General features: G+C 44.0%; 1 protein-coding gene across 1 annotated transcript; it reads right to left on the bottom strand.

Moving 5' to 3' along the window:
• Positions 1–14,965: 14,965 nt before the first annotated feature.
• CUNH10orf53 (chromosome unknown C10orf53 homolog) lies at positions 14,966–23,696 on the bottom strand. The gene is made up of 3 exons (XM_040242845.1): positions 23,600–23,696; positions 15,698–15,817; positions 14,966–15,030 (listed from the first exon to the last, which is right to left on the bottom strand). Exons 1-3 carry the CDS (start codon positions 23,694–23,696, stop codon positions 14,966–14,968), a joined length of 282 nt encoding a protein of 93 aa, XP_040098779.1.

Consider the following 23,696-nt stretch of genomic DNA (forward strand, 5'->3'; position numbering starts at 1 on the left):
TCTAGGCAAGAGATGTTGAAATTCCAAACTAGGACCGAAGCACTGTCAAGTAGAGGGCAGATCAGCAGTGTTTCAGAAGCAGAAACAGAGAAGACGGTGAAAGAGTAATCGGCTGTCCCCACATTTCCAAACTGAGTAAGTAGGTTGTTGACCGTAACTTTAATGACTGTGGGGAATCCAGCTGGAGAAATAGAGTCAGGGAGCAGATGTGTTGGGTTTACCACAGGTGGTCTATGAGTTGCTGGAGATGCTCACAAGATGTGGGACAGCTGATGGGGTTTTGTTTTGTTTTCTGCTACTCAGCCTCTACGTATTCTGGAAACAGATCCTCCCTTCTCCTTTTGGGAAACTAACCTCTTTCCCACGCACAGTCCCTTGGATTTCAATAGGCTTGGGTCCCCTTCTTCTCAATTTCAGAAATGTGCATGTCTTCCAGGCCTAATCAACCCAAGTCACGGTGATTAATTCAGAAATGGACACACGACCCAACCTGAGCCAGTGAGAGTCAGGCCCTCAGGCTTTCACTGGAACATTTGGGAAGGTAAAATTTTCTTCTACTAGGGCTGTTATGCTACTGAGAGGTCAGCCTGAAGCAGCTGGTCATCCTGTCACTACTCTGGGTCAGCTTACGTGAGAATGAAGCCAGCATAGAAGAAACCAATTACCAGAGATGCAGACCACTGATTGAGCACTGGGGTCCAGCCAAGCTTGAAGCTGCACATGTCGTTTTCAGTTAGAGGAACCAATAGACTTCCTGTTTTCTCAAGCCAATTGTACTCGGCTTAAGACATTTGAAGATGAAAATTTCCTGATTAGACCACTGGGATCTGACATCTAGTGCTTAGCAAAGAAAGGACTGGGAAGGATGTTGGGAAGTTATAGCAGCAACTGTGAATGTGACCTGAGAGTGAAGGGAGAGAGGACCACGGACAGAATAATTCTGTTGCTGTTGTTCAATCACTAAGTTGTGTCTGACTCTTTGCAGCCCCACGGACTGCAGCATTCCAGGCTCCCCTATCCTTTACTATCCGCTGGAGTTTGATCAAATTCATGTCCATTGAGTCTGTGATGCTATCTAACCATCTCATCCCCTCTGCTCCCTTCTCCTGCCCTCAATCTTTCCCAGCATTAGGGTCTTTTCCAATGAAATGAGTCAACTCTTTTCATCAGGTGGCCAAAGTGTTGGAACTTCAGCTTCAGCATCAGTCCTTCCAATGAATGTTTAGGGTTGGCTTCCTTTAGGATTGACTGGTTTGAACTCCTTGCTGTCCAAGGGACTTTCAAGAGTCTTCTCCAGCACCACAGTTCAAAAGCATCAATTCTTTGGTGGCTAGCCTTCTTTATGGTCCAGCTAGAATAATGGGGTGAGCCAATATGAGGAATGTTGTTGTTGTTCAGTTGTCAAGTCGTGTCTGACCTTTGCGACCCCAAGGACTGCAGCACCCCAGGTTTGCCTGTCCTTCACCAAACTCCCGGAGTTTGCCCAAGTTCATGTCCATTAAAATATGTGGGTACTGGTATAGAAACATGTTTAGAAACACTTCTAAATCCCTTCACAGTTATACACAAACAAATAAGTAATCTTTCTTATAATGTGCTAATGCTTGTAGCAGATTGAGAAACATTTTATATAACATAGTTAAAAACACCAGACTAGTTTTATTTTGTATTTCTACAGAAAACCACTGAGACACTCTTGGATGTTTTGGAAGCATTTTTCAAAACCAGAGGAAACAGAAGTCTCTCTGAAGACAGTTTCCAGGAAGGCACACACTATTCAAATGCCACTGGGTGCACGGCATGAGTGCACCCCCTGCTCACTGTAGACAGTGCACTAATCAAGAAGCAGCCCTGGATATTTCTTCACGTGAATCATGGTCTTTAGTACATTTAACTCATTTAACCCATTTCCCCAGCGGTTCTGAATTCCTAATGAATATTTAACTGACTGGAACAATTTAAAGACAAGAATCTGTCAAGCCTTGGAGCCTGATCACCAGCTGCTATGAGCCTTCTTTGATGTTATTTAGACTGTTACTTGATTTTGGTGAACTTTGAAATTTGTTGCCCAAGCCTGATTCATTTTATATGCACACTTTAACAGGATTATTGTTGTCCTCTATTATTGTTGAAGTAGACTCTCAGGAGGTTGGTTTGGGGGAAATTACAGAAATAGCTTGAGTCCCATTCCAGAAATGGGAGGGGGTGAAGCTGAATGCTTAGGCTGAGGACAGGGGCTCAGCTTCCAGACGTAGCCACCTCTCACCTGTGCGAGATAGCCTGGTTGAGTCCCTCATCTCCTCCGAGAATCAGTCTTCCTACCCAAGAAGGGAAAATGCTGTGTAGGGTATATATATAAGGGTCTTTTACAGGTGAGATGAGATCAGGTACAACAGGACGTTAGAACAGTATATAAATAGTAAATAATTGATAGATGTCAGTAAAGAAGCTCACATTTTGCCTTTTCCTATTTTTTATTGTATACTGATAAAATAGAACATACTGATTTTTAAATAATCAAACAACATAGAAGTATATAAAGTAAAAATAAAAATTTCCCTCCTATCTATTTGTTTTGTTGCCAGTGACCCTGGGCAAGATTCCTGACATATATTTACTTGTGCAAATCTGTGCACATGCAGTATATACACACCATGCAATTGGCCACATATATATGATACGGAAATCTTTACAAAAGCAGCACCGAATCAAGGCAAATTGGAAGTGGTCAAACAGGAGACGGCAAGGGTGAACGTCGACATTCTAGGAATCAGTGAACTAAAATGGACCGGAATGGGTGAATTTAACTCAGATGACCATTGTATCTACTACTGCGGGCAGGAATCCCTCAGAAGAAATAGAGTAGGATCATGGTCAACAAAACAGTCCGAAATGCAGTACTTGGATGCAATCTCAAAAACGACAGATTGATCTCTGTTCGTCTCCAAGGCAAACCATTCAATATCACAGTTATCCAAGTCTATTCCCCAACCAGTAATGCTGAAGAAACTGAAGTTGAATGGTTTTATGAAGACCTACAAGATCTTTTAGAACTAACACCCAAAAAAGATGTGCTTTTCATTATAGGGGACTGGAATGCAAAAGTAGGAAGTCAAGAAATACCTGGAGTAACAGGCAAATTTGGCCTTGGAATGCGGAATGAAGCAGGGCAAAGACTAATACAGTTTTGCCAAGAAAATGCACTGGTCATAGCAAACACCCTCTTCCAACAACACAAGAGAAGACTCTACACATGAACATCACCAGATGGTCAACACCAAAATCACATTGATTATATACTTTGCAGCCAAAGATGGAGAAGCTCTATACAGTCAACAAAAACAAGACCAGGAGCTGACTGTGGCTCAGATCATGAACTCCTTATTACCAAATTCAGACTCAAATTGAAGAAAGTAGGGAAAACCGCTAGACCATTCAGGTGGGACCTAAATCAAATCCCTTATGACTATACAGTGGAAGTGAGAAATAGATTTAAGGGTTTAGATCTGATAGACAGAGTGCCTGATGAACTATGGAATGAGGTTCATAACATTGTACAGGAGACAGGGATCAAGACCATCCCCATGGAAAAGAAATGCAAAAAAGCAAAATGGCTGTCTGGGGAGGCCTTACAAATAGCTGTGAAAAGAAGAGAGGTGAAAAGGAAAGGAGAAAAGGAAAGATATAAGCATCTGAATGCAGAGTTCCAAAGAATAGCAAGAAGAGATAAGAAAGCCTTCCTCAGCGATCACTGCAAAGAAATAGAGGAAAACAACAGAATGGGAAAGACTAGAGATCTCTTCAAGAAAATTAGAGATACCAAGGGAACATTTCATGCAAAGATGGGCTTGATAAAGGACAGAAATGGCATGAACCTAACAGAAGCAGAAAATATTAAGAAGAGGTGGCAAGAATACACGGAAGAACTGTACAAAAAAGATCTTCATGACCCAGATAATCATGATGATGTGATCACTAATCTAGAACCAGACATCTTGGAATGTGAAGTTAAGTGGGCCTTAGAAAGCATAACTATGAACAGAGCTAGTGGAGGTGATGGAATTCCAGTTGAGCTATTTCAAATCCTGAAAGATGATGCTGTGAAAGTGCTGCACTCAGTATGCCAGCAAATTTGGAAAACTCAGCAGTGGCCACAGGACTGGGAAAGGTCAGTTTTCATTCCAATCCCAAAGAAAGGCAATGCCAAAGAATGCTCAAACTACCGCACAATTGCACTCATCTCACACGCTAGTAAAGTAATGCTCAAAATTCTCCAAGCCAGGCTTCAGCAATATGTGAACTGTGAACTCCCTGATGTTCAAGCTGGTTTTAGAAAAGGCAGAGGAACCAGAGATCAAATTGCCAACATCTGCTGGATCATGGAAAAAGCAAGAGAGTTCCAGAAAAACATCTATTTCTGCTTTATGGACTATGCCAAAACCTTTGACTGTGTGGATCACAATCAACTGTGGAAAATTCTGAAAGAGATGGGAATACCAGACCAGCTGACCTGCCTCTTGAGAAATCTGTATGCAGGTCAGGAAGCAACAGTTAGAACTGGACATGGAACAACAGACTGGTTCCAAATAGGAAAAGGAGTCCATCAAGGCTGTATATTGTCACCCTGCTTATTTAACTTATATGCAGAGTATATCATGAGAAATGCTGGACTGGAAGAAACACAAGCTGGAATCAAGATTGCTGGGAGAAATATCAATCACCTCAGATATGCAGATGACACCACCCTTATGGCAGCAAGTGGAGAGAAGCTAAAAAGCCTCTTGATGAAAGTGAAAGAGGAGAGCAAAAAAGTTGGCTTAAAGCTCAACATTCAGAAAATGAAGATCATGGCATCCGGTCCCATCACTTTATGGGAAATAGATGGGGAAACAGTGGAAATAGTGTCAGACTTTATTTTGGGGGGCTCCAAAATCACGGCAGATGGTGACTGCAGCCATGAAATTAAAAGACGCTTACTCCTTGAAAGAAAAGTTATGACCAACCTAGATAGCATATTCAAAAGCAGAGACATTACTTTGCCAACTAAGGTCCGTCTAGTCAAGACTATGGTTTTTCCTGTGGTCATGTATGGGTGTGAGAGTTGGACTGTGAAGAAGGCTGAGTGCCAAAGAATTGATGCTTTTGAACCGTGGTGTTGGAGAAGACTCTTGAGAGTCCCTTGGACTGCAAGGAGATCCAACCAGTCCATTCTGAAGGAGATCAGCCCTGGGATTTCTTTGGAAGGAATGATGCTAAAGCTGAAACTCCAGTACTTTGGCCACCTCATGCAAAGAGTTGACTCATTGGAAAAGACTCTGATGCTGGGAGGAATTGGAGTCAGGAGGAGAAGGGTCGACCAAAGATGAGATGGCTGGATGGCATCACGGACTCGATGGACGTGAGTCTGAGTGAACTCTGGGAGATGGTGATGGACAGGGAGGCCTGGCGTGCTGCAATTCATGGGGTCGCAGAGAGTCGGACACGACTGAGCAACTGAGCTGAACTGATAGATAGATAGAGATAGTATCTTCTTTTTAAAGTTGTTCAAATAGTTTGGAGCGTGGAGGTAACTGACCTTTTTTTGGTAATGGTTTTATAAACCGCAATAGATGTATAATCACATGTCATACAATTAACTCATTTTAATGTATACAATTCAGTGGTTTATAGTATATTCATGGACTTGTATAGTCATCACGATCAATTATAGGATATTTTTATCATGTCAAAAAGAAACCTCATAGTTTATCAGCTCCCCAATTCTCTACACCCTCCCTGCCCCTCCAGGGTCTGATGCAGCCACGAATCTGCTTTCTATCACTGTGTGCCTATTTGGATATTTCCTACAAATCAAATCATATGTTATGTGGTGTTTTATAACTGGCTTACTTCACTTAACGTAAATATTTTCAAGGCCCTTCCCTGTTGCAGCATGTACCAGTATTTTGTTCCTTCTCATGACTGAACAATATTCCATTGTATGGATTTACCACAGTTTGTTTATCCATTTATGAGCTGATGGACATTTGGACTGTTTCCAACCTTTGGCTATTATGAATAAATGCTGTGAATAATCACAGGCAATTTTTTGTCAACGTGTTTTCATTCCTCTTGGGAGAGGAATCGCTGAGTACTTCTATGCTCTACTTTTTAAGGGACTATCAGGCTGTTTCTCCAAAGTAGCTGCACGACTTTACTTCTCACCAGCAGGGCACAAGGTTCTGTCTTCTTTATATCCTCACCACGTGTGTTGATGATCTGATAACAGCCTGATGTATGCAAATGACATTTCACAGTAGTTTTGATTTTCCATTTCCCGTGATGGCTAATGACGCTGAGCTTCTTTTCATATGCGTTCATCTTCTTTGAAGAAATGTCTATGCAGATCCTTTTTCCATTTTAAAACTGGGTTGTTTGGTTTTTTATTATTGAATTGTGAGAATTCTGTATGTATTCTAGATAAGTCTTCTAACAGATGTATCATTAAATTTTTTTCCTCCTATTTCTGTAGGTTATCTTTTCACTTTCTTGATGCCGTCCTCTGAAGGACAAAAGTTTCAAGTTTTGATGAAGAGTAATTTCTTTATTTTTTTCTTCGTTGTGTGTGCTTTTGGTGTCATATCTAAGAAACCATTGCCTTATCCAAGAGCCACGAGGATTTGCCCTTGTGTTTTCTCCTGAGGGTTTTATAGTTTTGGTTCTTACATATGAGTCTTCCACCCATTTTGAGTTATTTTTTATACAGTGTGATGTCAGGATCAAGCTTCATTCTGCATGTGTTGTCCAAGTGGCCCGGCATCATGTCTTGAAGTGACTGATTTTTGGACCTGCCTCCACATACTGAAGGCAGGCTCTCTCTTTAGTTCAGGGAGTCTTTTAGCTGATTCTTTTTTGTTGTGTTGTTAACAACCCTCTGCTCTGTTGGGATCTGGTTTTTCTGTCAATCTAAACCCAGAAGTTTTTTTTTTTTTAATGTTATTTATGTTATTTTTATTTAATGTTATTACATACAAATTTAAATACACAAATAAAAAGTAAAAAGCATGCGTAGTGAGGCAGCCTTCCTCTCGCTGCTCCCCCTTGGCAACCCCAAGCCCGTTTCTTGGTATTTCATGCAGACTCAGTGTATCTGCACATGTTCTTTCTCCTTTTTTCACAAATTATAACAGTATGTACACTCTTATGAGCCATGCTTTTCATGCGATTTTTGCCTTAAATAATATAGCTTGGAGATTGTTCCATAGCAGTGCTCCAAAGATCTCTCTTGGTCTTTTCTGCAGGGTGCACAGGCTTCCATTGCCTGAACTGTGGTTTATTTACCCGATCCTCTGTTAGTGGGTATGGGGCAGCTGCCAATCTTTTCTTATTACAAGTCATGCTGAAAGGATTTTTTGCACATGTAAACATTTGTATGTGTACAAGTGAAAAAGACACGTACACCAATGTTCACTGCAGCACTGTTTACAGTAGCCAGGACACGGAAGCAACCTAGATGTCCCTCATCGGATGAATGGATAAAGAAATTGTGGTACATATTAATATATACAATGGAATATTACTCAGCCATAAAAAGGAACACATTTGAGTCAGTTCTAGTGAGGTGGATGAACCGAGAGCCTGTTACACAGAAAGAGAAAAACCAAGACCTTATACTAGCACATATACATGGAGTCGAGAAAAATGGTACTGATGCACCTGTTTTCAGGGCAGGAAGAGACACTCAGACGTGGAGAACAGACTTATGGCCACAGCAAGCACAGGAGAGGGTGGGACGAATTGAGAAAGTAGCCTTGAAATGCCATATGTGAAACAGCTAGCTAACGGGGAGTTGCTGTGTAGCACAGGGAGCTCAGCCTGGTGCTCTGTGACAACCTAGAGGTGTGGATGCATGGGAGGCGGGAGGAACTTCAAGAGGGAGGGAGCATATGTATACCTATGGCAGACTCATGTTGATACATGGCAGAAGCCAGCACAACATTGTAAAGCAATTATCCTCCAATTAAAAATAAATAAATTTCTAAAAAAAATTATGTGTGCACATGTGTATCTTTAAGATAAGATGAATCTATTGAATCAAAAGGTGCTTTAAAATTTTCACAAATATTGCCAGATACCTCTGCAGACATTTTATCGATTTATACTGCTGCGGGACTTCCATAGCTGTCCAGTGTTTAAGACTTCAGGCCTCTAATGCAGTGGGCGTCGTTTTGATTCTGGTCAGGAAATAAGGATCTTGCATGCCATACAGCACGGCCAAAAATAAAAAAAAATTTTATGCTGCCACCAGCAACACACACATGCCTATTTCCTACATCTTTTTCAACTGGAAGGCTATATCATTTTTGATGTAATATCTCAGTTTTGATTTGCATTGATCTTATTGGGAGTGAAGTTAAACATCTTTTCCTATGTTAAAGTGAGTGAAGTTGCTCAGTGGTGTCCGACTCTTTGCGACCTCGTGGACGGTAGCCCACCAGGCTCCACGGTCCATAACCATCTATAACTTCTTTTCTGTGAATTGTCTCTTCATGTCCTTTGCCTTTTTTTCTGTTTGGTTGTTAATCTTTTTCTTATTGATTTGGGGGAGCTCTGTATAGATTAAAGGTATCAATCGAAAATACTTTTCCATGTCTGTACTTTAACTTTTGATGTTAGTTGCATTTTAAAATATACAAAAAATTTTTATTCTTATCAAGTTAATTATCCATTTGTTTGCCTATGTCTTTGGGTTTTGAATCATACTTAGAAAGGGATTCTTCACACCAAGTTTATAAAAAATTTCAAGTTTGTGATTTTATTTACTATATATAAATATTTGCTCCATCAGGAATTTATTCTGGGATAAAGTTGAGAGGAATCTAGCTTTCTAAAACATTTTTAGAAGAAGTACTCTTTTAAAAAAAAACTAATTTGAAAAGCCCTTTATCATACCTACATTCCTCTATCAATTTAAACTTTCTATTCTATTTTTGACTACAGTTGCTTGTACATATTTCAATGTAAACTTCATAATCGGTTTTCCTTATTTTCAAAAAACCCTACTGGCAAACGTTACATTTCTAGATTAACTTAAGGAGAGTTGAATTTTTCTTTCTTGGCTGCAATATGCTGCTTGCAAGACCTTAGTTCCTTGACCAGGGATCAAACTTGGGGCTCTGGCAATGAAACTGCCAAGTTCTAACCACTGGACCACCAGGGAATCCCTGAAAGTTATTTTGTGATAAGTCTGCTTGGATATCTAGGAGGAGGAAGGAGATATAAGGAGAGGGGCTTTTGAACACAGCATGGGCATTCCAGGAGGTATAAGGCAACAAAAAGAGAGATGTGGTTTGTGTTGAGGAACTGTGAGAAGTATGGGGGGTTTCCATTCTAGGGTATCCTATACCAGATTGCTCTGTGTGTATGATAAATTCTAGGTCAGTGATAGGACTTAAAAGGCATGAAATAAAAGGCATGAATAAGTATAATGAATTCAGGGGATAACTTGTAGCCCAGCAGTTATAGTAGTTCAGAAATGTGTCTCCAAGTTTAAAAGTTAAAAAAGAAACACTTTATTAAAAATCATAGGTGTGGTTCTTAAGCTAGGTTCCCCTGTTCAAAAACACTCATGTTAGTAACATTGGTTCTACTTGCTAGGGGCTCGCTCTCCTGGAGAGGGTCAAGTGTGTGTTCCTCTTTGAGTGGCTATACAGAGAGGTCCAGAGCGGAGACCCAGAAGAATGGTAAGCGCCAACACCCTCTTCATGCAAGACTGACAGGCTGGGGGAGGCTTAGCCTGGACTGTGTCTGAGGCCCTCAATATATGATATTTAAGACCAGAGAGCTCTGACTCCAGGAGTGCACTGACAGTGTGGTCTCTTCCCGCAGTTTCTGGACTCCACTCCTAAGCTTTGGTTTAATTAGGCAGTAATGGAACCCAGGGATATGCATTTTAACATGTGCTTAGGCAATCTGCATCCCATTAGACCTTCTCCACTCTGAGAAGAGGGGCCTTAGGAGTCTATAGCAGAATCCACAGATGTCTGCAGGTTGAACAAGGCTGAGATCTGACCCGCCCTCCTCCCTGCCCCCCTCCCCCGCCGCCCATCTAGAATCAGCTCCCTACCCAGCCAAGTGAGGATACTTGCACTAGCTTTTACCCAAAGTTTAAAAGACCTAATCATGTGAAACTAAAGTCGCTCAGTTGTGTCCGACTCTTTGCGACCCTATGGTATGTAGGCTGCCAGGCTCCTCCATCCACGGGATTTTCCAGGCAAGGATACTGGAGTGGGTTGCCATTTCCTTCTCCAGGGGGTCTTCCCGACCCAGGGATCAAACCCGGGTCTCCTGCATTCCAGGCAGACTCTTCACCATCTGAGCCACCAGGATGAACCAAAGTGAAAGTGAAAGTTGCTGAGTCAGGCCCTACTCTTTGCGACACCATGGAATATACAGTCCATGGAATCTCCAGGCCAGAATACTGGAGTGGGTAGCCTTTCCCTTCTCCACGGGATCTTCCCAACCCAGGGATCAAAGCCGCGTCTCGTATCTCCTGCATTCGCAGGCAGGTTCGCTATCACTAGGGGCATCTGGGAAGCCCTAAGCCTATACAGGCAGATGATTCTCGAATGTCTAACCCAAGGAATGGAGCGCAGAAACTGCTGACAGGAGGCCGCAGTATCTGTGCATCCCTGGAGTCAGTCTTTGGTCTTAAATATTATCCATTGAAGGCACCAATACTGCAGCTGGACTGAGCTTCCCCCCAACTTGTTACTCCTGCGTTAAGAAGAGTTGACACCATTCTTGTGGCTCTCAGCTCTTGACCTCTTCTGAATAACTGCTCAAACGGGAACACGCACTTTCAGAAAGATCCATAGCTACGCAGCCAAAGGTAGTCCAATACCTCACTTGGAGAAGGAACATTTCCCGTCAGGAAACGACACCCTCTGCAGCGTCCTGCCCCTCTGCCCCAGGGAGGGGAAGCCAGGGCCAAGGGCAGTCATTGAGCTCTTTGCTCTGCTATTTCCTTTTACCAGCTTAGTGTCACTCAGCCTGGCCTGCCCTGACTGGCCTCTCGCAGGGTGACCTCTGGCCCCCACGGAGGAGAACACGGGTTTCCGCTCCAGGATCAGAACTGCAGTTCACATCCAGGGCTGACGCCCTTGATCACACTACCATGCTGCTGCTGCTGCTGAGTCTCTTCAGTCATGTCCAACTCTGTGCGACCCCACAGATGGCAGCCCACCAGACTCCCCCGTCCCTGGGATTCTCCAGGCAAGAGCACTGGAGTGGGTTGCCATGTCCTTCTCCAATGCGTGAAAGTGAGAAGTGAAAGTGAAGTCGCTCAGTGGTGTCTGACTCTTTGCGACCCCATGGACTGCAGCCCGCCAGGCTCCTCCCTCCATGGGATTCTCCAGGCGAGAGGACTGGAGTGGGTGCCACTGCTTTCTCCGGCACTACCATATCAGTAACCACAAATAGACACTTTCCCATGAACAGGACAGGGAAGCCTGGCGTGCTGCAGGCCACGGCGTCCCAAAAAGTTGGACATGACCGAGTGGCTGAACAATGACAACGTGAACTGTTCAGGAGCCTTGGGGAGAAAATTTCTTCATGCCTTATTGCCAGTGACCTGGGCTAGCATTTTCTCGTCTTTTGCTTGGATCTGGCCAACTATGTGTTTCTTCTGGAAACCTTGCACCCACAGGGTGTACACACACTGTCATTTGAATTATTCTCCTCCGTGGTGCCGCCCACAAGTTGGGGCTGAATGTTTGGTTTGGGGAGATTTGGGCATCAAATCCCAGAATATCACCTTGCTTCTGAGGGTGTTCAGGATACTTTGGAGTCCTCCAGAGTCCTTCTCATCTTTCACTGCTCAAACAGCCCAGCAGCTAACCTTGGAGACTGATCTGTGACACAGTTCTCTTGATAAGTTTTGCTTGTCAAGGTTTTAAAGGGTGAACTCACCAAGAGAGCAAGTATAGCCAGGCAGAAGCAGCCCCGGGTGGCCCCTAAAAAATCTCCATTCTTTAAAAAAATGTTAAGTCTAGATGAAAAAAGCTTAGCAATTCCAAATTTCATTATAAAACTAACAAGACAGTTCTATGCTTCGAATGGCACCCCACTCCAGCACTCTTGCCTGGAAAATCCCATGGAGGGAGGAGCCTGGTGGGCTGCAGTCCATGGGGTCGCTAAGAGTCGGATATGCCTGAGCGACTTCACTTTCACTTTTCACTTTCTTGCATTGGAGAAGGCAACGGCAACCCACTCCAGTGTTCTTGCCTGGAGAGTCCCAGGGACGGGGGAGCCTGGTGGGCTGCCGTCTATGGGGTCGCACAGAGTCGGACACGACTGAAGTGACTTAGCAGCAGCAGCATGCTTCTAACTTTAGTCTGAAAAGACGCTTTCTTTACACGTTCCAATAGGAAAGAAATAGATTTGATGTCTTACAAAACTTAAATGTGATTTAATTAAATGGCACTTTAAAAGCATTAAAAGGCAGTCCAAACGTCTAGTTTGCTGAAGCCTGGAGCACTTTTGCCTTCAGTTGGGAGTAAGCCATGCTTCCTGTGCCACCGCAGAGAGATGACTTTTAAGGATGGGAGGCAGAGGGAGGCAGAGGAGAAGGAGAAGGGCAAGGTTCCTTAAATCAAAAAATTATTCCATTTCCAAAGGAAAAGCTCTTCTTAATCAAGGACAGAGATAGGTTATATAGACAGACCACCTCTAGGCCAAATTCTTGATTTCATTTTGAATGTTTATTTGAAAAGTACCCCACTCCTCAACACACACACACACACACACACACTCATATGCAAAGTAAAAATAAATCCCATTGCTGAAAACTTTCACATAAAGGAAGAAATGATAGTCCTGCAGACCTCCTCTCTCCACCCAGCCCACCCACCTCTCCAAGCCTACCATGCAGAAGTAACCCTGGGATTCTTCACGGTAATGCCGATTCACGTATCATGTAACTCTGATCTAACTTGGAGCACAGCGTCCTGGGCACACGTATCTCCCAGAAGCTGTCTGCACTTGTTTTTTTTTTTTTTTTTTCCCTTAGACTCTTGTGTAATTTCCCCCTGACCAGCCTTTCTGCTCTGACCATAGGGAAGGGGAAAGAAGGCTGGGTGCATGGAGGGTGGGGTCTGCTCTGAAGCACAAATGCAGACCAGGGTGGGGGTGTGTCAGAGGAGGGCAAGGTGACTGCAGCGGAGCTGAAGCTACCACAGCAAATGCAGACGGGGAAGCCTGCAATTCTATTTCCCAGCCTAAGAAGTTTTGGCACTAAAAGTGGGAATCACTATTCAAGCAGGAAGAAATTTCCCGATTCAAGATAGAATGCTTAGACAGTCAGCAAATATTTCAGTCACACAGAAGGAAGTTCAACATGAAATGTGAAGTTTAAAAAAGAGATACCTAATGGATATGTATGGCATGATCCCAAATTGGTGAAATCTATTTCTATGTAAGTCTAGCTCTTAATGAACATCCAGACACAACTGGAAGAAACCCAGATTGAAATAAACCAAAATTATCGAGTTTACTTTACCTGTATTGTTTCATGTTACTGTAATGAAAATGTACTTCTCTTGTAGGGAAATGTTTGTATGAAAACAATCACTTAAACGGATCTTTGAGAAAAAAGGACTAAATCTAGAGTTACAAAAGCCGTGTGACAGCTGGCACCAGACACCAGGAAGACTTGTTTTTAGTCTCAGGTTCACAGGAAAGATGATTAAATATTTCCAGAGTCCTAAGTGATTCGTCTGAATAAAATCTGATAAGTGAAGCTTGGGCTGAAAATGAAAATTCTATCCCTTATTTCATCACATGCGAGAAAGAACTTGTCCAAGTGGTTTCATGGAGCCCCAGACTCCTTTGAAGCTCTGGGGTGCAGGTAGGGGTTGAGGTTCCCTGGAGCAATGGGAAGGATGGCTCGGTGCAGTGAGGCTGTAGGGTGCAGGGTAGCCGCCTCCCTGTGGGATGTGTGCCCAGAAAACCTGCTGCCTATTGCAGGCCCTGAAAGCCCTTCTCTTTCAACACAGTGCCCAGAGTCTTCTGTATCCGGCTTTCTTCAGTGACGCTTTCTTACCATGACCTCACATTTAACATCGTTAGATCAATGCCTACATTTCTCCCCTCTCCTTTACTCTACAGCTGAGAATGCATGCTACAGCTCGAAAATAGGGCCTAAAGGAAAATGAACACCATTTTGACATGGCTGAGCTTGGCACTGACCTGTACAGCTAAAACTCTTCTTTAATTTCACCGACTTTGTTTTCCTCCAGAGTGAATGGGGAGAGACTTTTCCCTTCTGTCCTGGCCTCTTTGGGGCCCTCTACAGACCAGCCTGCGGGTCTGACTAATGCAAAAGAAGGCAGAGATCATTTGCTTGCTTTAAAGGAAAATAACTAAATATTTTCTGTTAGGTGATTGTATATTAGCATGTTGAATATTATTCCCCTGGGAGCAAGAAGTCGACCTGTAGGAACAGGCAGATTTCCAAATACTGACATGAACTTTTGGTTCAGATTCTCAAAGCCTAGAGTCCTCCTGCCCACCATCCCCCTCCTGCCTTATCTTTAATTTTATCACTTCCTTGCTCTTCACTTACTGTAGAGTGGAGCCTCTGATGCTTCTGGCAACTTTGCGTTATTAGCAAGGGATGGCGTTTTGTTATTAGATTGCATTTTATTATTTCCTTCAGCTCAATGTGTACCTTGATATTGGAGGGCTCACTCTCCCTATGGGTTGAGATTGAGAGATGCTGCAAATGGTGAGGTTTTATTACTTTTGTGGGCTCTGTTTCCTTGCAGCCAGGTGAGAAACCTGTGCTGGTGCAGGCTGAAGGACAGGGGGTGTTGTCTTGTCTGAGCCCAGCGTCCAAGGCCTGGAATGGCTGCTTTTGTCTGAACTGCAGGATGGCCGGAGGCAGCTGCTCTTCTGTTGACATGAGATGCCTGTTCCCACGAGGAGATCAGTAGGCATTTAGTACAGCTGTCCTGGCTTCTCTGCACAGTGGGTCTAGTTTACCGTCACCTCCTAGGGACATAGATATAATTTTCTTTTAGCCAGCTTTATACATTTTACAATGTCATGTCATAGAAGACATACATACAACTTCTACTAGGAGAGCATTTCTGAAGGTTCCAGGCGTGTAAATTGTTAACTAGCCTTTAATAGAGTATTAGTGTAGTGGGAAAGCTTTTGCTTTGAGCGGAGTGAGGCATGCACAATGCCAGCCTGCTAAGCCAACAGCTCTCTGGGGCAAAGAAATCCATAGACTATGGCTGATGATGCCACGCACTGCCAGCATATCGACTCTAATTGTCTCAGCCAGCCTGGATAAAACAATCAAATGGAACCAAAACCATTTTCAAAGCAAGTAATAATAAAACGCACATTATTAAAATGAAAAGCAACAACACTAAACAAGCTCTTCTCCCTAAAAGCGCACAGTCCCATTTGTAGTCTGGAGCTAAAAATTCCTTTCCTTTCCAACCCTCTTCTGTTCTCGGCGTCCCATGCAGAAGCCCGGAGCATCAAGCCCTTTATTGTGTGTGGTTTAGGATGCACTCACTCGTGCGCGACAGAGTAAGAACTTAAAACTCAGAAAGAAACCCAGTTTGAATCTGGGCAGAACACAGTGACGACTAAACTAGGAATGGAAGTGCCCTCGAGAAGCAAAATGCGGCTGGGAAGGGTTTACCAAACTCCAGGTCTTTGATGTTGCAGCGGAAGACAACTTCTCCGTTCACCATGAGCTCCACCACATTCCAGTCTTCGATCTTCTCCAGGAGGACCTGGTGTCCATCTTCAGCCAGCACAGCTGGAAAAGACGGAGAAGGATGTGGGCGCCACAGGGACAGGCAGGCCCGACATGCAGATGTCTTCGCGGATGGCCGCGACTGGCCTGCTCTCCAGTTGTTCAAGGCCGTAACTCAACCTCCCCAGTGGATGCCCACCTGGCACAGCCTGACATGCCCTCCGCTCTGCTGGGAAGCACAGCCAGAGGCCTGAGAAATTTTGGTTTGGGTTGTGATCCGTGCCAGAGCCACATGATCAGTGAAAATATGAGCTTTCTCTAGGAAGAGTTTTTGAGTCTTCCTCATAGTAGGTGATACTCAAGTGTTGGAGGGGATATAGGAAATTAGGTAAATTCTTATCCTGATAATGGAAATATCAGTTGGTCACCTTTCTGGAGGGCAATTTGGAAGTAAATGTCAAAAGTCTCAAATGCCTCAAAAATTAGAATTAAAAAAATGATTCTAATCTCTGACCCAGGAAATTGCACTTACAAAAAAAAAATCAGAAATACAGGCAGACTTTTACAACAATAAGCTCCTTTCTGTAGGAATATACTATTAATGATGAAATACTGGGAATCACTTATATGCCAATAATAAGATGGTCAAGTAAATGGTGGTAAAGGCACATGATAAGATTTTATTTTGACATTTAAAAAATGTCTATGAATTTTTAATAGCAAGAAAAATATTTGTAATATAAGCAAAAAATCAGGGTTACATTTTAAGATGTATTAAAAATATGTATTCCGTGTAATGAAAGTATGTGTATTTATCAGGAAAAAGGGAACTATCCCGTGGTTATCTCTCTGGTGAGATGATGAGAAACTTGAAAAAAATTCTTTTAGCATATTCTAGGCTTTTTAATAATAATGAGAAAAAGATGTTTTCAAAGTTAATGGACTACATTTTTATTCTCCCCTTTAGAATCTGCATTTTAGTTATTACATTCAACAGCGCCTTCCCTAGAGATCAGCTATGGGAAAATGGTTATTTATTTTATAAAAAACTTATTATTTATTATGGAAATGCAAGGGTATATGGGCTTAGGAGAAATGGCGTGCGTGGGACAGCCTGGAGCTCTGTTTTCGCCAACACATCTCTCCCCAGGTCCTGATATGCTCACACTATAACCTCTGTGTTGGAGTTTGTCCACTAAATCACCACATTTGGCAGTCTTTGTCGGTGAGAATTTTGGTGAGGATGGAAAGAGAAATCAGATGGGAGGAGGGCATGTTTTTCAAAGTTTCAGCATTTCAATCAGGCCTATGTGGAGAAAAGCTAACACTTATGATAGTTAATTACATTTAATTACAGAGACAATTGCTGTTTCAAAATGTTGGCGTGTCCACTTCTTCATCTTTCAATCAGTTCAAGAACATCCAGCCCCAACTGTGAGCATTTTGATTGTGTGATTTTAATTTCACTTCTGGAAAGGAACTTCAGCAAGCAACTCAGCGAGGATCTCCATTAACAAGATAGCGCCCCTTGGACGCCCAGGGGTGGCCCTAATTGTCCTCGTGTCTGCTAACATCTCCCTGCACAGAACACCCACATCTGTGGCATATTTGTGTTACTGCATTCTATTTCAGCGTCTTATTCTTAAACATCTTTGGAGGGAGGCACTCAGTTTGGACCAGGGACTTATTTAAATGAAGCTGTCCGCCCAGTTTGGAATAGCGAGTGGATTTTCCAGGGCATAAAGGCATGAGAACTGGCTATAGATGGTTTTCTGGGGATCCTATGCCCCCGGCAGTGCCTGCTCAGGAGAGGGGAGGCACAGCCTGAGCGGGAGAAGCTACAAATAGGTAGGTGGGAGGAAATTTGGTTTCCATGACCCTGGTTGTGCATTGTCTGAAGACACTCCTGGGACATGTAGTTCAATTTGATTGGAAAAAATCAGGAACAAAACAGCTTCTGCACTCTTGTCTTACACTCCACCTCTATCCTAATAACCTCCAAGCCTGGGGGTTCTGGAGAGAAGGAGTGCAGGTTCTGTCTGGGGCTGGCCCCTGTGACCACAGGATAAGGGACAAGAGGCTTTGTAGGAGATCTGGGAAGATGTGCCTAGCCCCCACACTCCGACATGGTGCTTTCTCTGCAGGGCACATCTGACCGAGCTTCACATGAGCCTCTGGATTTGGGGTTCGTTTCATGAGAAGAGCGGCACTCTTTTCACGCAAGGTGTACCTAAGACATAGGGTTTGATCCGCCAAATAACCCACAGTATGGAGGTGGAGGGTGGTGCTGAAGAATGGGAATCTGTCTCAACATCTGAGCAGATGAAGCCTCCCAGGAAGAAGTCCTCGTAACAGAGCATATCCTTCTTCAATTTGCCTTCTAAAGCTCTCTTTCCTTCGCTGACCACAATCCATCCTCCTCCAGGGCGGAGAGGGGCCTGTTAATACAGCTCATTGAATAAACAAACTCATAATGGCACTGGACACCTCCAACGACTCTTTGGACATAAATCTGCGCCTTATTAAAGGGATAAGTCACCTCGGAGTCTACATCGTCTATTCATCCTCAGGATGCCCATCCGCTTCGCACCAGTCCACAGTCCAGGATGTGTTGAGCCCGGCAGGAGGGCAGCGAGTACAGGCTTAAGGGATCAAACTCAGAGAAGCACCAGAATTCCTGCAGTTCATCCAAATGCCACCTCTCTACGTGGAGGACCCATTTTTTTCCTATGAGCTGCTATGGTTGCCTATTCAAAGAAAGGTCAGATAAATATACTCTGTGCAACAAAGTCTTTGCAAAGGCAGTGGCTAAACTCCAGCATAAATCAACCAGAAGCTGTAAAGCCACCTGCAGATAGCCTGACTCTTTGAAATGGCACCTCATTCTTCATGGGGGAGCTGGGTGAACTGGAGGGATATGGAAAAGCCTCCCTCTTCTCAATACTGGTGGAACTGTGTGCCGTCTACAAATGATTTAGAAAGTCAAGGCAAACAAACAGTCATCTCCCCCTCCTCTGCTCACCACAGAAGCAAAGTCGATGACCATTAACAAGGGCAGTTAATGCATAACTAGAGACAGGAGGATGGCACCCAGAGTGTCTCAGCTAAATAGGACGGGTTCTGTTCCCACGAGCCTCTTGCTCTGTGGCAGGTCATCCGGCAGACTTAAGTACAGCAGGCAAGGGGTAACCGTGGCTAGGGAAAGTAATACTCTGTGTTAAATATGAGTTGGTTTAGTTGTATCAGTCTTGAGGCCATAGTCAGGACATATTTGCTGAGCTTTTATAATTCATGGTAATAAAGAAAGAACTAAACATTTCAGATTGCTTAAGGCAGGGTAAGTTCAGGAGAGACCAGGCATATTTCCAAAGCCAGCAGGGTTTCGGGAAATGATAGAGGACTATGATTTTTAAAGAAACACACAGAACTTGGGGGCAGGTTTTACAGACGCGGGTCTGCAAAGGCACCTCTCCGTGCCTGGTGTGATGTGTATGGGCCTGTGTGCTCCATCCTGTCTGACTCTTTGTGTACCCCGTGGACTGCAGCCTGCCAAGGTCCCCCGTCCACGGGTTTTCCAGGCAAGCATACTGGTGTGGGTTGCCGTTTCCTCCTTCAGAGGATCTTCCTGACCCAGGGATCAAACTCACACCTCCTGTGTCTCCTGCGTTGGGGGGTGGGTTCCTTAACCACTATGCCACCATGCTCGTTGGGTCTAAAGGGATGGGGGAGTGTTGGACAGAGAAAGGGAAGCAGATGCTCCTTGTTTTGCTTCTGTTAACACCTTGGAATTCGTCACCGGCCCTCAGTAAATACTGGCTGAGAGCATTGTATCAATTACCACTCAGGGGTATACAGAGCTAAGTTTAAAAATCAACCACCTGCTGACACCTTGCAATACTCAAGTCTCCTTCAACCATAAAAATTCTCCCTTCAATTTTCTCAAAATACTCCCTTCCCTCCCCTCCTGTGGGAAGAGCCGCCTGTTCTGTTTATTTCCTCACCTTCACCCGCTCCCTCACCTCCCGCAGTGGTAGCCTCAGCCCACCTTCGGAACCTAAACTGTCAGGGGCAAAGACCATCAGTACATTTGATGACTCACACAGTTCTTCCCCACAACCTTCCAGCAGACTGATGCTCAGACCTCCTGCCTTCCTGCTTCTTAAAATACTTGGGCTGCTAAAAAGTATTTTAAACTCTCAGTTTTATCAGATGGTAAATGTAACGCAGACTACTGATTTCTTAAAAACCTTAAAAATTACAGAAAACAAAGGACAAAAATTTAAAAATCACTTATAATACTTCCTCCCCCCTTTGTCTTTTTCAATGGAAGCGAGCTCATAGTGTAGATAAAATTCAGGAGTATGCTTTATTCTTTTACCACTGTGCTGTGGTGATCCAGCCTGTCAGTATACACAGATCTGCCACAGCGGGTTTCACGTGATGGATGAACCGCAATGTATCCAGCCGTTCCTTTTTCCGGTTGTTTCCAATTTTTCACGATGACCAAGGAATGCAGAAGACGTTCCTGGGCATGCTTCCAGGTGTGTGTGTGAGCTTTTATATGTCGATGTAACTGAGAGATGGAGCAGCTGGATTCCACGGTGTGTGGTTAAGTTTCAGGATGCTGCCGGGCTGCCCTTCAAGTGACTGTGCCAACTTCCCCTCCCATCACAGGTCTCTGAGAACACTCTTTTTCTATGTTCGTCATCAATCATGAATTCATCTTTTTCTAAAGGCAACTCCTGCTGACAGTGCGGTGCCCGTTCGCCATTTGCTCTTGAAATTGGTAACCTACCCTATGCCTCCAGGCTGTTTGTCTTTGCCCCGCTCAGCGGGACCACTGCCCCATGTCCTGTGGTCCGCCCAGCTCCGACTTTCCTTTGTTTCCTCCGCCCTCTGTGGCTCCAGTGTTCAGCTCTATGCAGGTTCATTTTAACTAAGATTTACCCATCCTCAAGATATTCTAGGCAGTTTCAGACTCCAGGACACAGTGGAGACTAGAACAGACAAAAATCCCTGCTACCCTGAAATTCTGGTAGGAGAGAAGGGTAACAAGAGAATTAGGTGAAACATAATTATGTTGGATACTAATGAGCACTAGGAAGAAATAAAAGAGGAGGGAAGGGAGATAAAGAAGATGGAGGCAGAGGGAAGTGTTGATATTGTCAATGGAGGTGCTCAAGGAACACTTGTCCATGAAGGGGACTTTTGAGAAAGATCTGAAGGCTGAGCGAGTAAAGACTAGGCAGGAATGTGCAGAAAGCTTCCCAAGTGGAGTACTTCCAAGCTTCAGGGTAATAGTGGGCTAGGTGTGTTCAAGGTCGGCGAGAGGCTGATACAGCTGGAGTACAGTGAACAGGAAGTGAGGCTAAGCAGCAAAAGGAGGAAATGTGGTTAGGGAGGTCATGTGGGGCCTGGCTGCCCACTGTAAGCCTTTCGCTTCTCCCTTGAGTGAGCTAAGAGCAACCGGAGTGTTCTTGGAGGCAAGGGCCGCACTCTCACTCAGGTTTAAAGGCATCGCCTGGCTTTGGGGCTGAGAATAGACTACAGTGGACAAGGTGGCCACAGGGGACTCAGTGAGGAGGCCAGGGCAGTGACCCAGGCAGGAGGTGACTGACAGTGGCTTGGACAAAGAGCCAGAGGGTGGTGAGAGGGAAGGTAAGACATGGTTGAATTCTGCAGGGTGCTTTGAAGATAGAACCAACGGGATGTGCTGCTAGACAAAAGTGGGTGTGAGGGAAAGGGAGGCGAGGAAGATGCCTGCAGGGCTTTTGGTTCAAGTGAAAGAATGGCACTGCCAGGCACTGAGATGGAAAAATGCAGGAGAGACTGGTGAGTCCTAGGGAGGCTGGTTTAGAAAGCCTACAAAGCATTCCAGTGACAATGAGAGGTCCTGCTTGCAGATGTATGCTTTGCAAATCTTTTCTCCCATTCTAGATTTTCTTTTTACTTTCTTAGTATTGTTCTTTGCTGCACAAAAGTTTTCAATTGTAACAAAGTTCAATTGTTCTATTTTTTCTTTTGTTACTGATGCTTTGATGTTTAAGAAATACTTGACAAATCTAAGGTCATTCAGATTTGCCCTTATGCTTTCCTCTAAAAATTGTTTAGTTTCTAAATTTAGACCTCTGATCTGTTTTGAGTTAGTTTTTAAATATGGCATAGGAGTCTAATGTTATTCAAAAGATATTCATGTGGACATCCAGTTTTTCCAGTAAAATTTGTTAAAGAATAAAAAATTTGTCCATTGAAGAGTCCTGACACGGCAAAAGTCAATTGAGTGGGAATGTGATGGTTTTACTGTTAGATTCTTGATTCTATTCCATTGTTCTATATGTTTATCCTTGTGATAGTATCACACTATTTCGATTACTATAATTTTGAGTAAGTTATGAAATCAGCAAGTGTGATACCTCCAACTTTGGTCTTTCTCAAGATTGTTTGGGCTAGTCTCAATCCTTTGAAATTACCTATGAATTTCAGAATGACTTTTTCCATTTCTGAAAAAAAAAACAAAACCATCATCAAGATTTTGATATGAATTGCACTGAATCTGTACACCACTTTGGGAAGAATTGGCATCTTAGCACTATTAAGTCTTTCAATCCATGCACATGGTATATTTTCCCATTTACTTTGGTTTTCTCTCATTTCTTTTAGCAATGTTTGTAGTTTTCAGTGTATAAGATTTGCACCTCCTCGGTTAAATCTGTTCATATGTGTTTTGTTCTTCTAGATGCTATTGTAAATGAGTTGTTAATTTCCTTTTCAGATTGCTCATTGCTAGATATAGAATTACAACTGATTTTTGTGTGTTGATTTTGTATACTTAAACCATGCTGATTTTATTAGCTCAAGCAGTGTTTTTGTGAACTCTGGGGCTTTCTAGCCAGACACTGGCTGGATCTGAAGCACATCCTCCTGACCCGCTCCGCCCATCTCCATCCTCTTAGGGAGTACCAAAACTTTTACTTTAATCCACCACCCCTGTGTGCCCGTTCTGGCCCAAGCTACTATTCTCTCTCCTTTGGACCCCTTATCTCCCTTCTTCCATTCCTGGCCCCCTCTAATCTGTCTTACTTGCAGCAGCCAAAGTTTCATTCCCCTGCCTAATACCATACAGCCTGCTGGATCTGGCCTCTGTCCACCCCTCCAGCCTCATCCTCTCATCAGTTCAACAAAGACACAGGTCATTTGTTCATGCTTCCAGCTTTTGCAGACATCAGTCCCACTGCCTGGAATGCTCTTTCTTCCTTTTCCCTAGTTAGCTTTTCCTCATTCTTTAAAGCTCAACTCAAATGTAATTCAGGCAGCTAAGTCTTTCTAGCTCTCTTTCCTCTCCCCTCCAGTTACGGCCAGTGGGAGGTCCCACTGTGATTAGGCTGCTCTGTCGGCAGCACAGCACAGCTGACAATTAGTAGCCGACAAGGACACACACACACTTCAGGGTCTTGCATCTTGTTCACGAGAGTGTCCTCAGTACCTGGAAGAGTGTCCAGCAAATATCAGATGCTCAGTAAAGGCTGAGTGTATGAACGAAAGATCAAGGAATAGACTCTGCCATTTTCCAGCCAAGTGACCTTGGAAAAGTCGATACTCCTGATCCTCAGTTTCCCAGTGTGTAAAGCAGGCGTGTAACCTCAGGAAATTTACTACTCAGCGCCCAGTGGGCTCACCGTGTATGTCTGTTCTCCCCTTAACACTAGGCAGCAGGGGTTTAGGGAAGATTTCCAGAGAAAGGAAGGAAGGAAGTCTAGGCAGAGGGCACAGCCTGCACAGATGCGCAGAGGCAGCGGTGCCCCTGAGTACATGCAGTAGATGGCCCTTTGGCGCCCGGCTGCCTACCTAGCAGGCCCTCCAGGCGACAGGCGCGGTGCTCCACTGGCAGACCGATGGAGCTGTACGGCCCATAGCGCACGATGACCTGCGCGTTCTTGGGCAT

Source organism: Oryx dammah, unplaced genomic scaffold (assembly GCF_014754425.2).
Source record: "Oryx dammah isolate SB20612 unplaced genomic scaffold, SCBI_Odam_1.1 HiC_scaffold_6, whole genome shotgun sequence".
NCBI lineage: Eukaryota > Metazoa > Chordata > Mammalia > Artiodactyla > Bovidae > Oryx > Oryx dammah.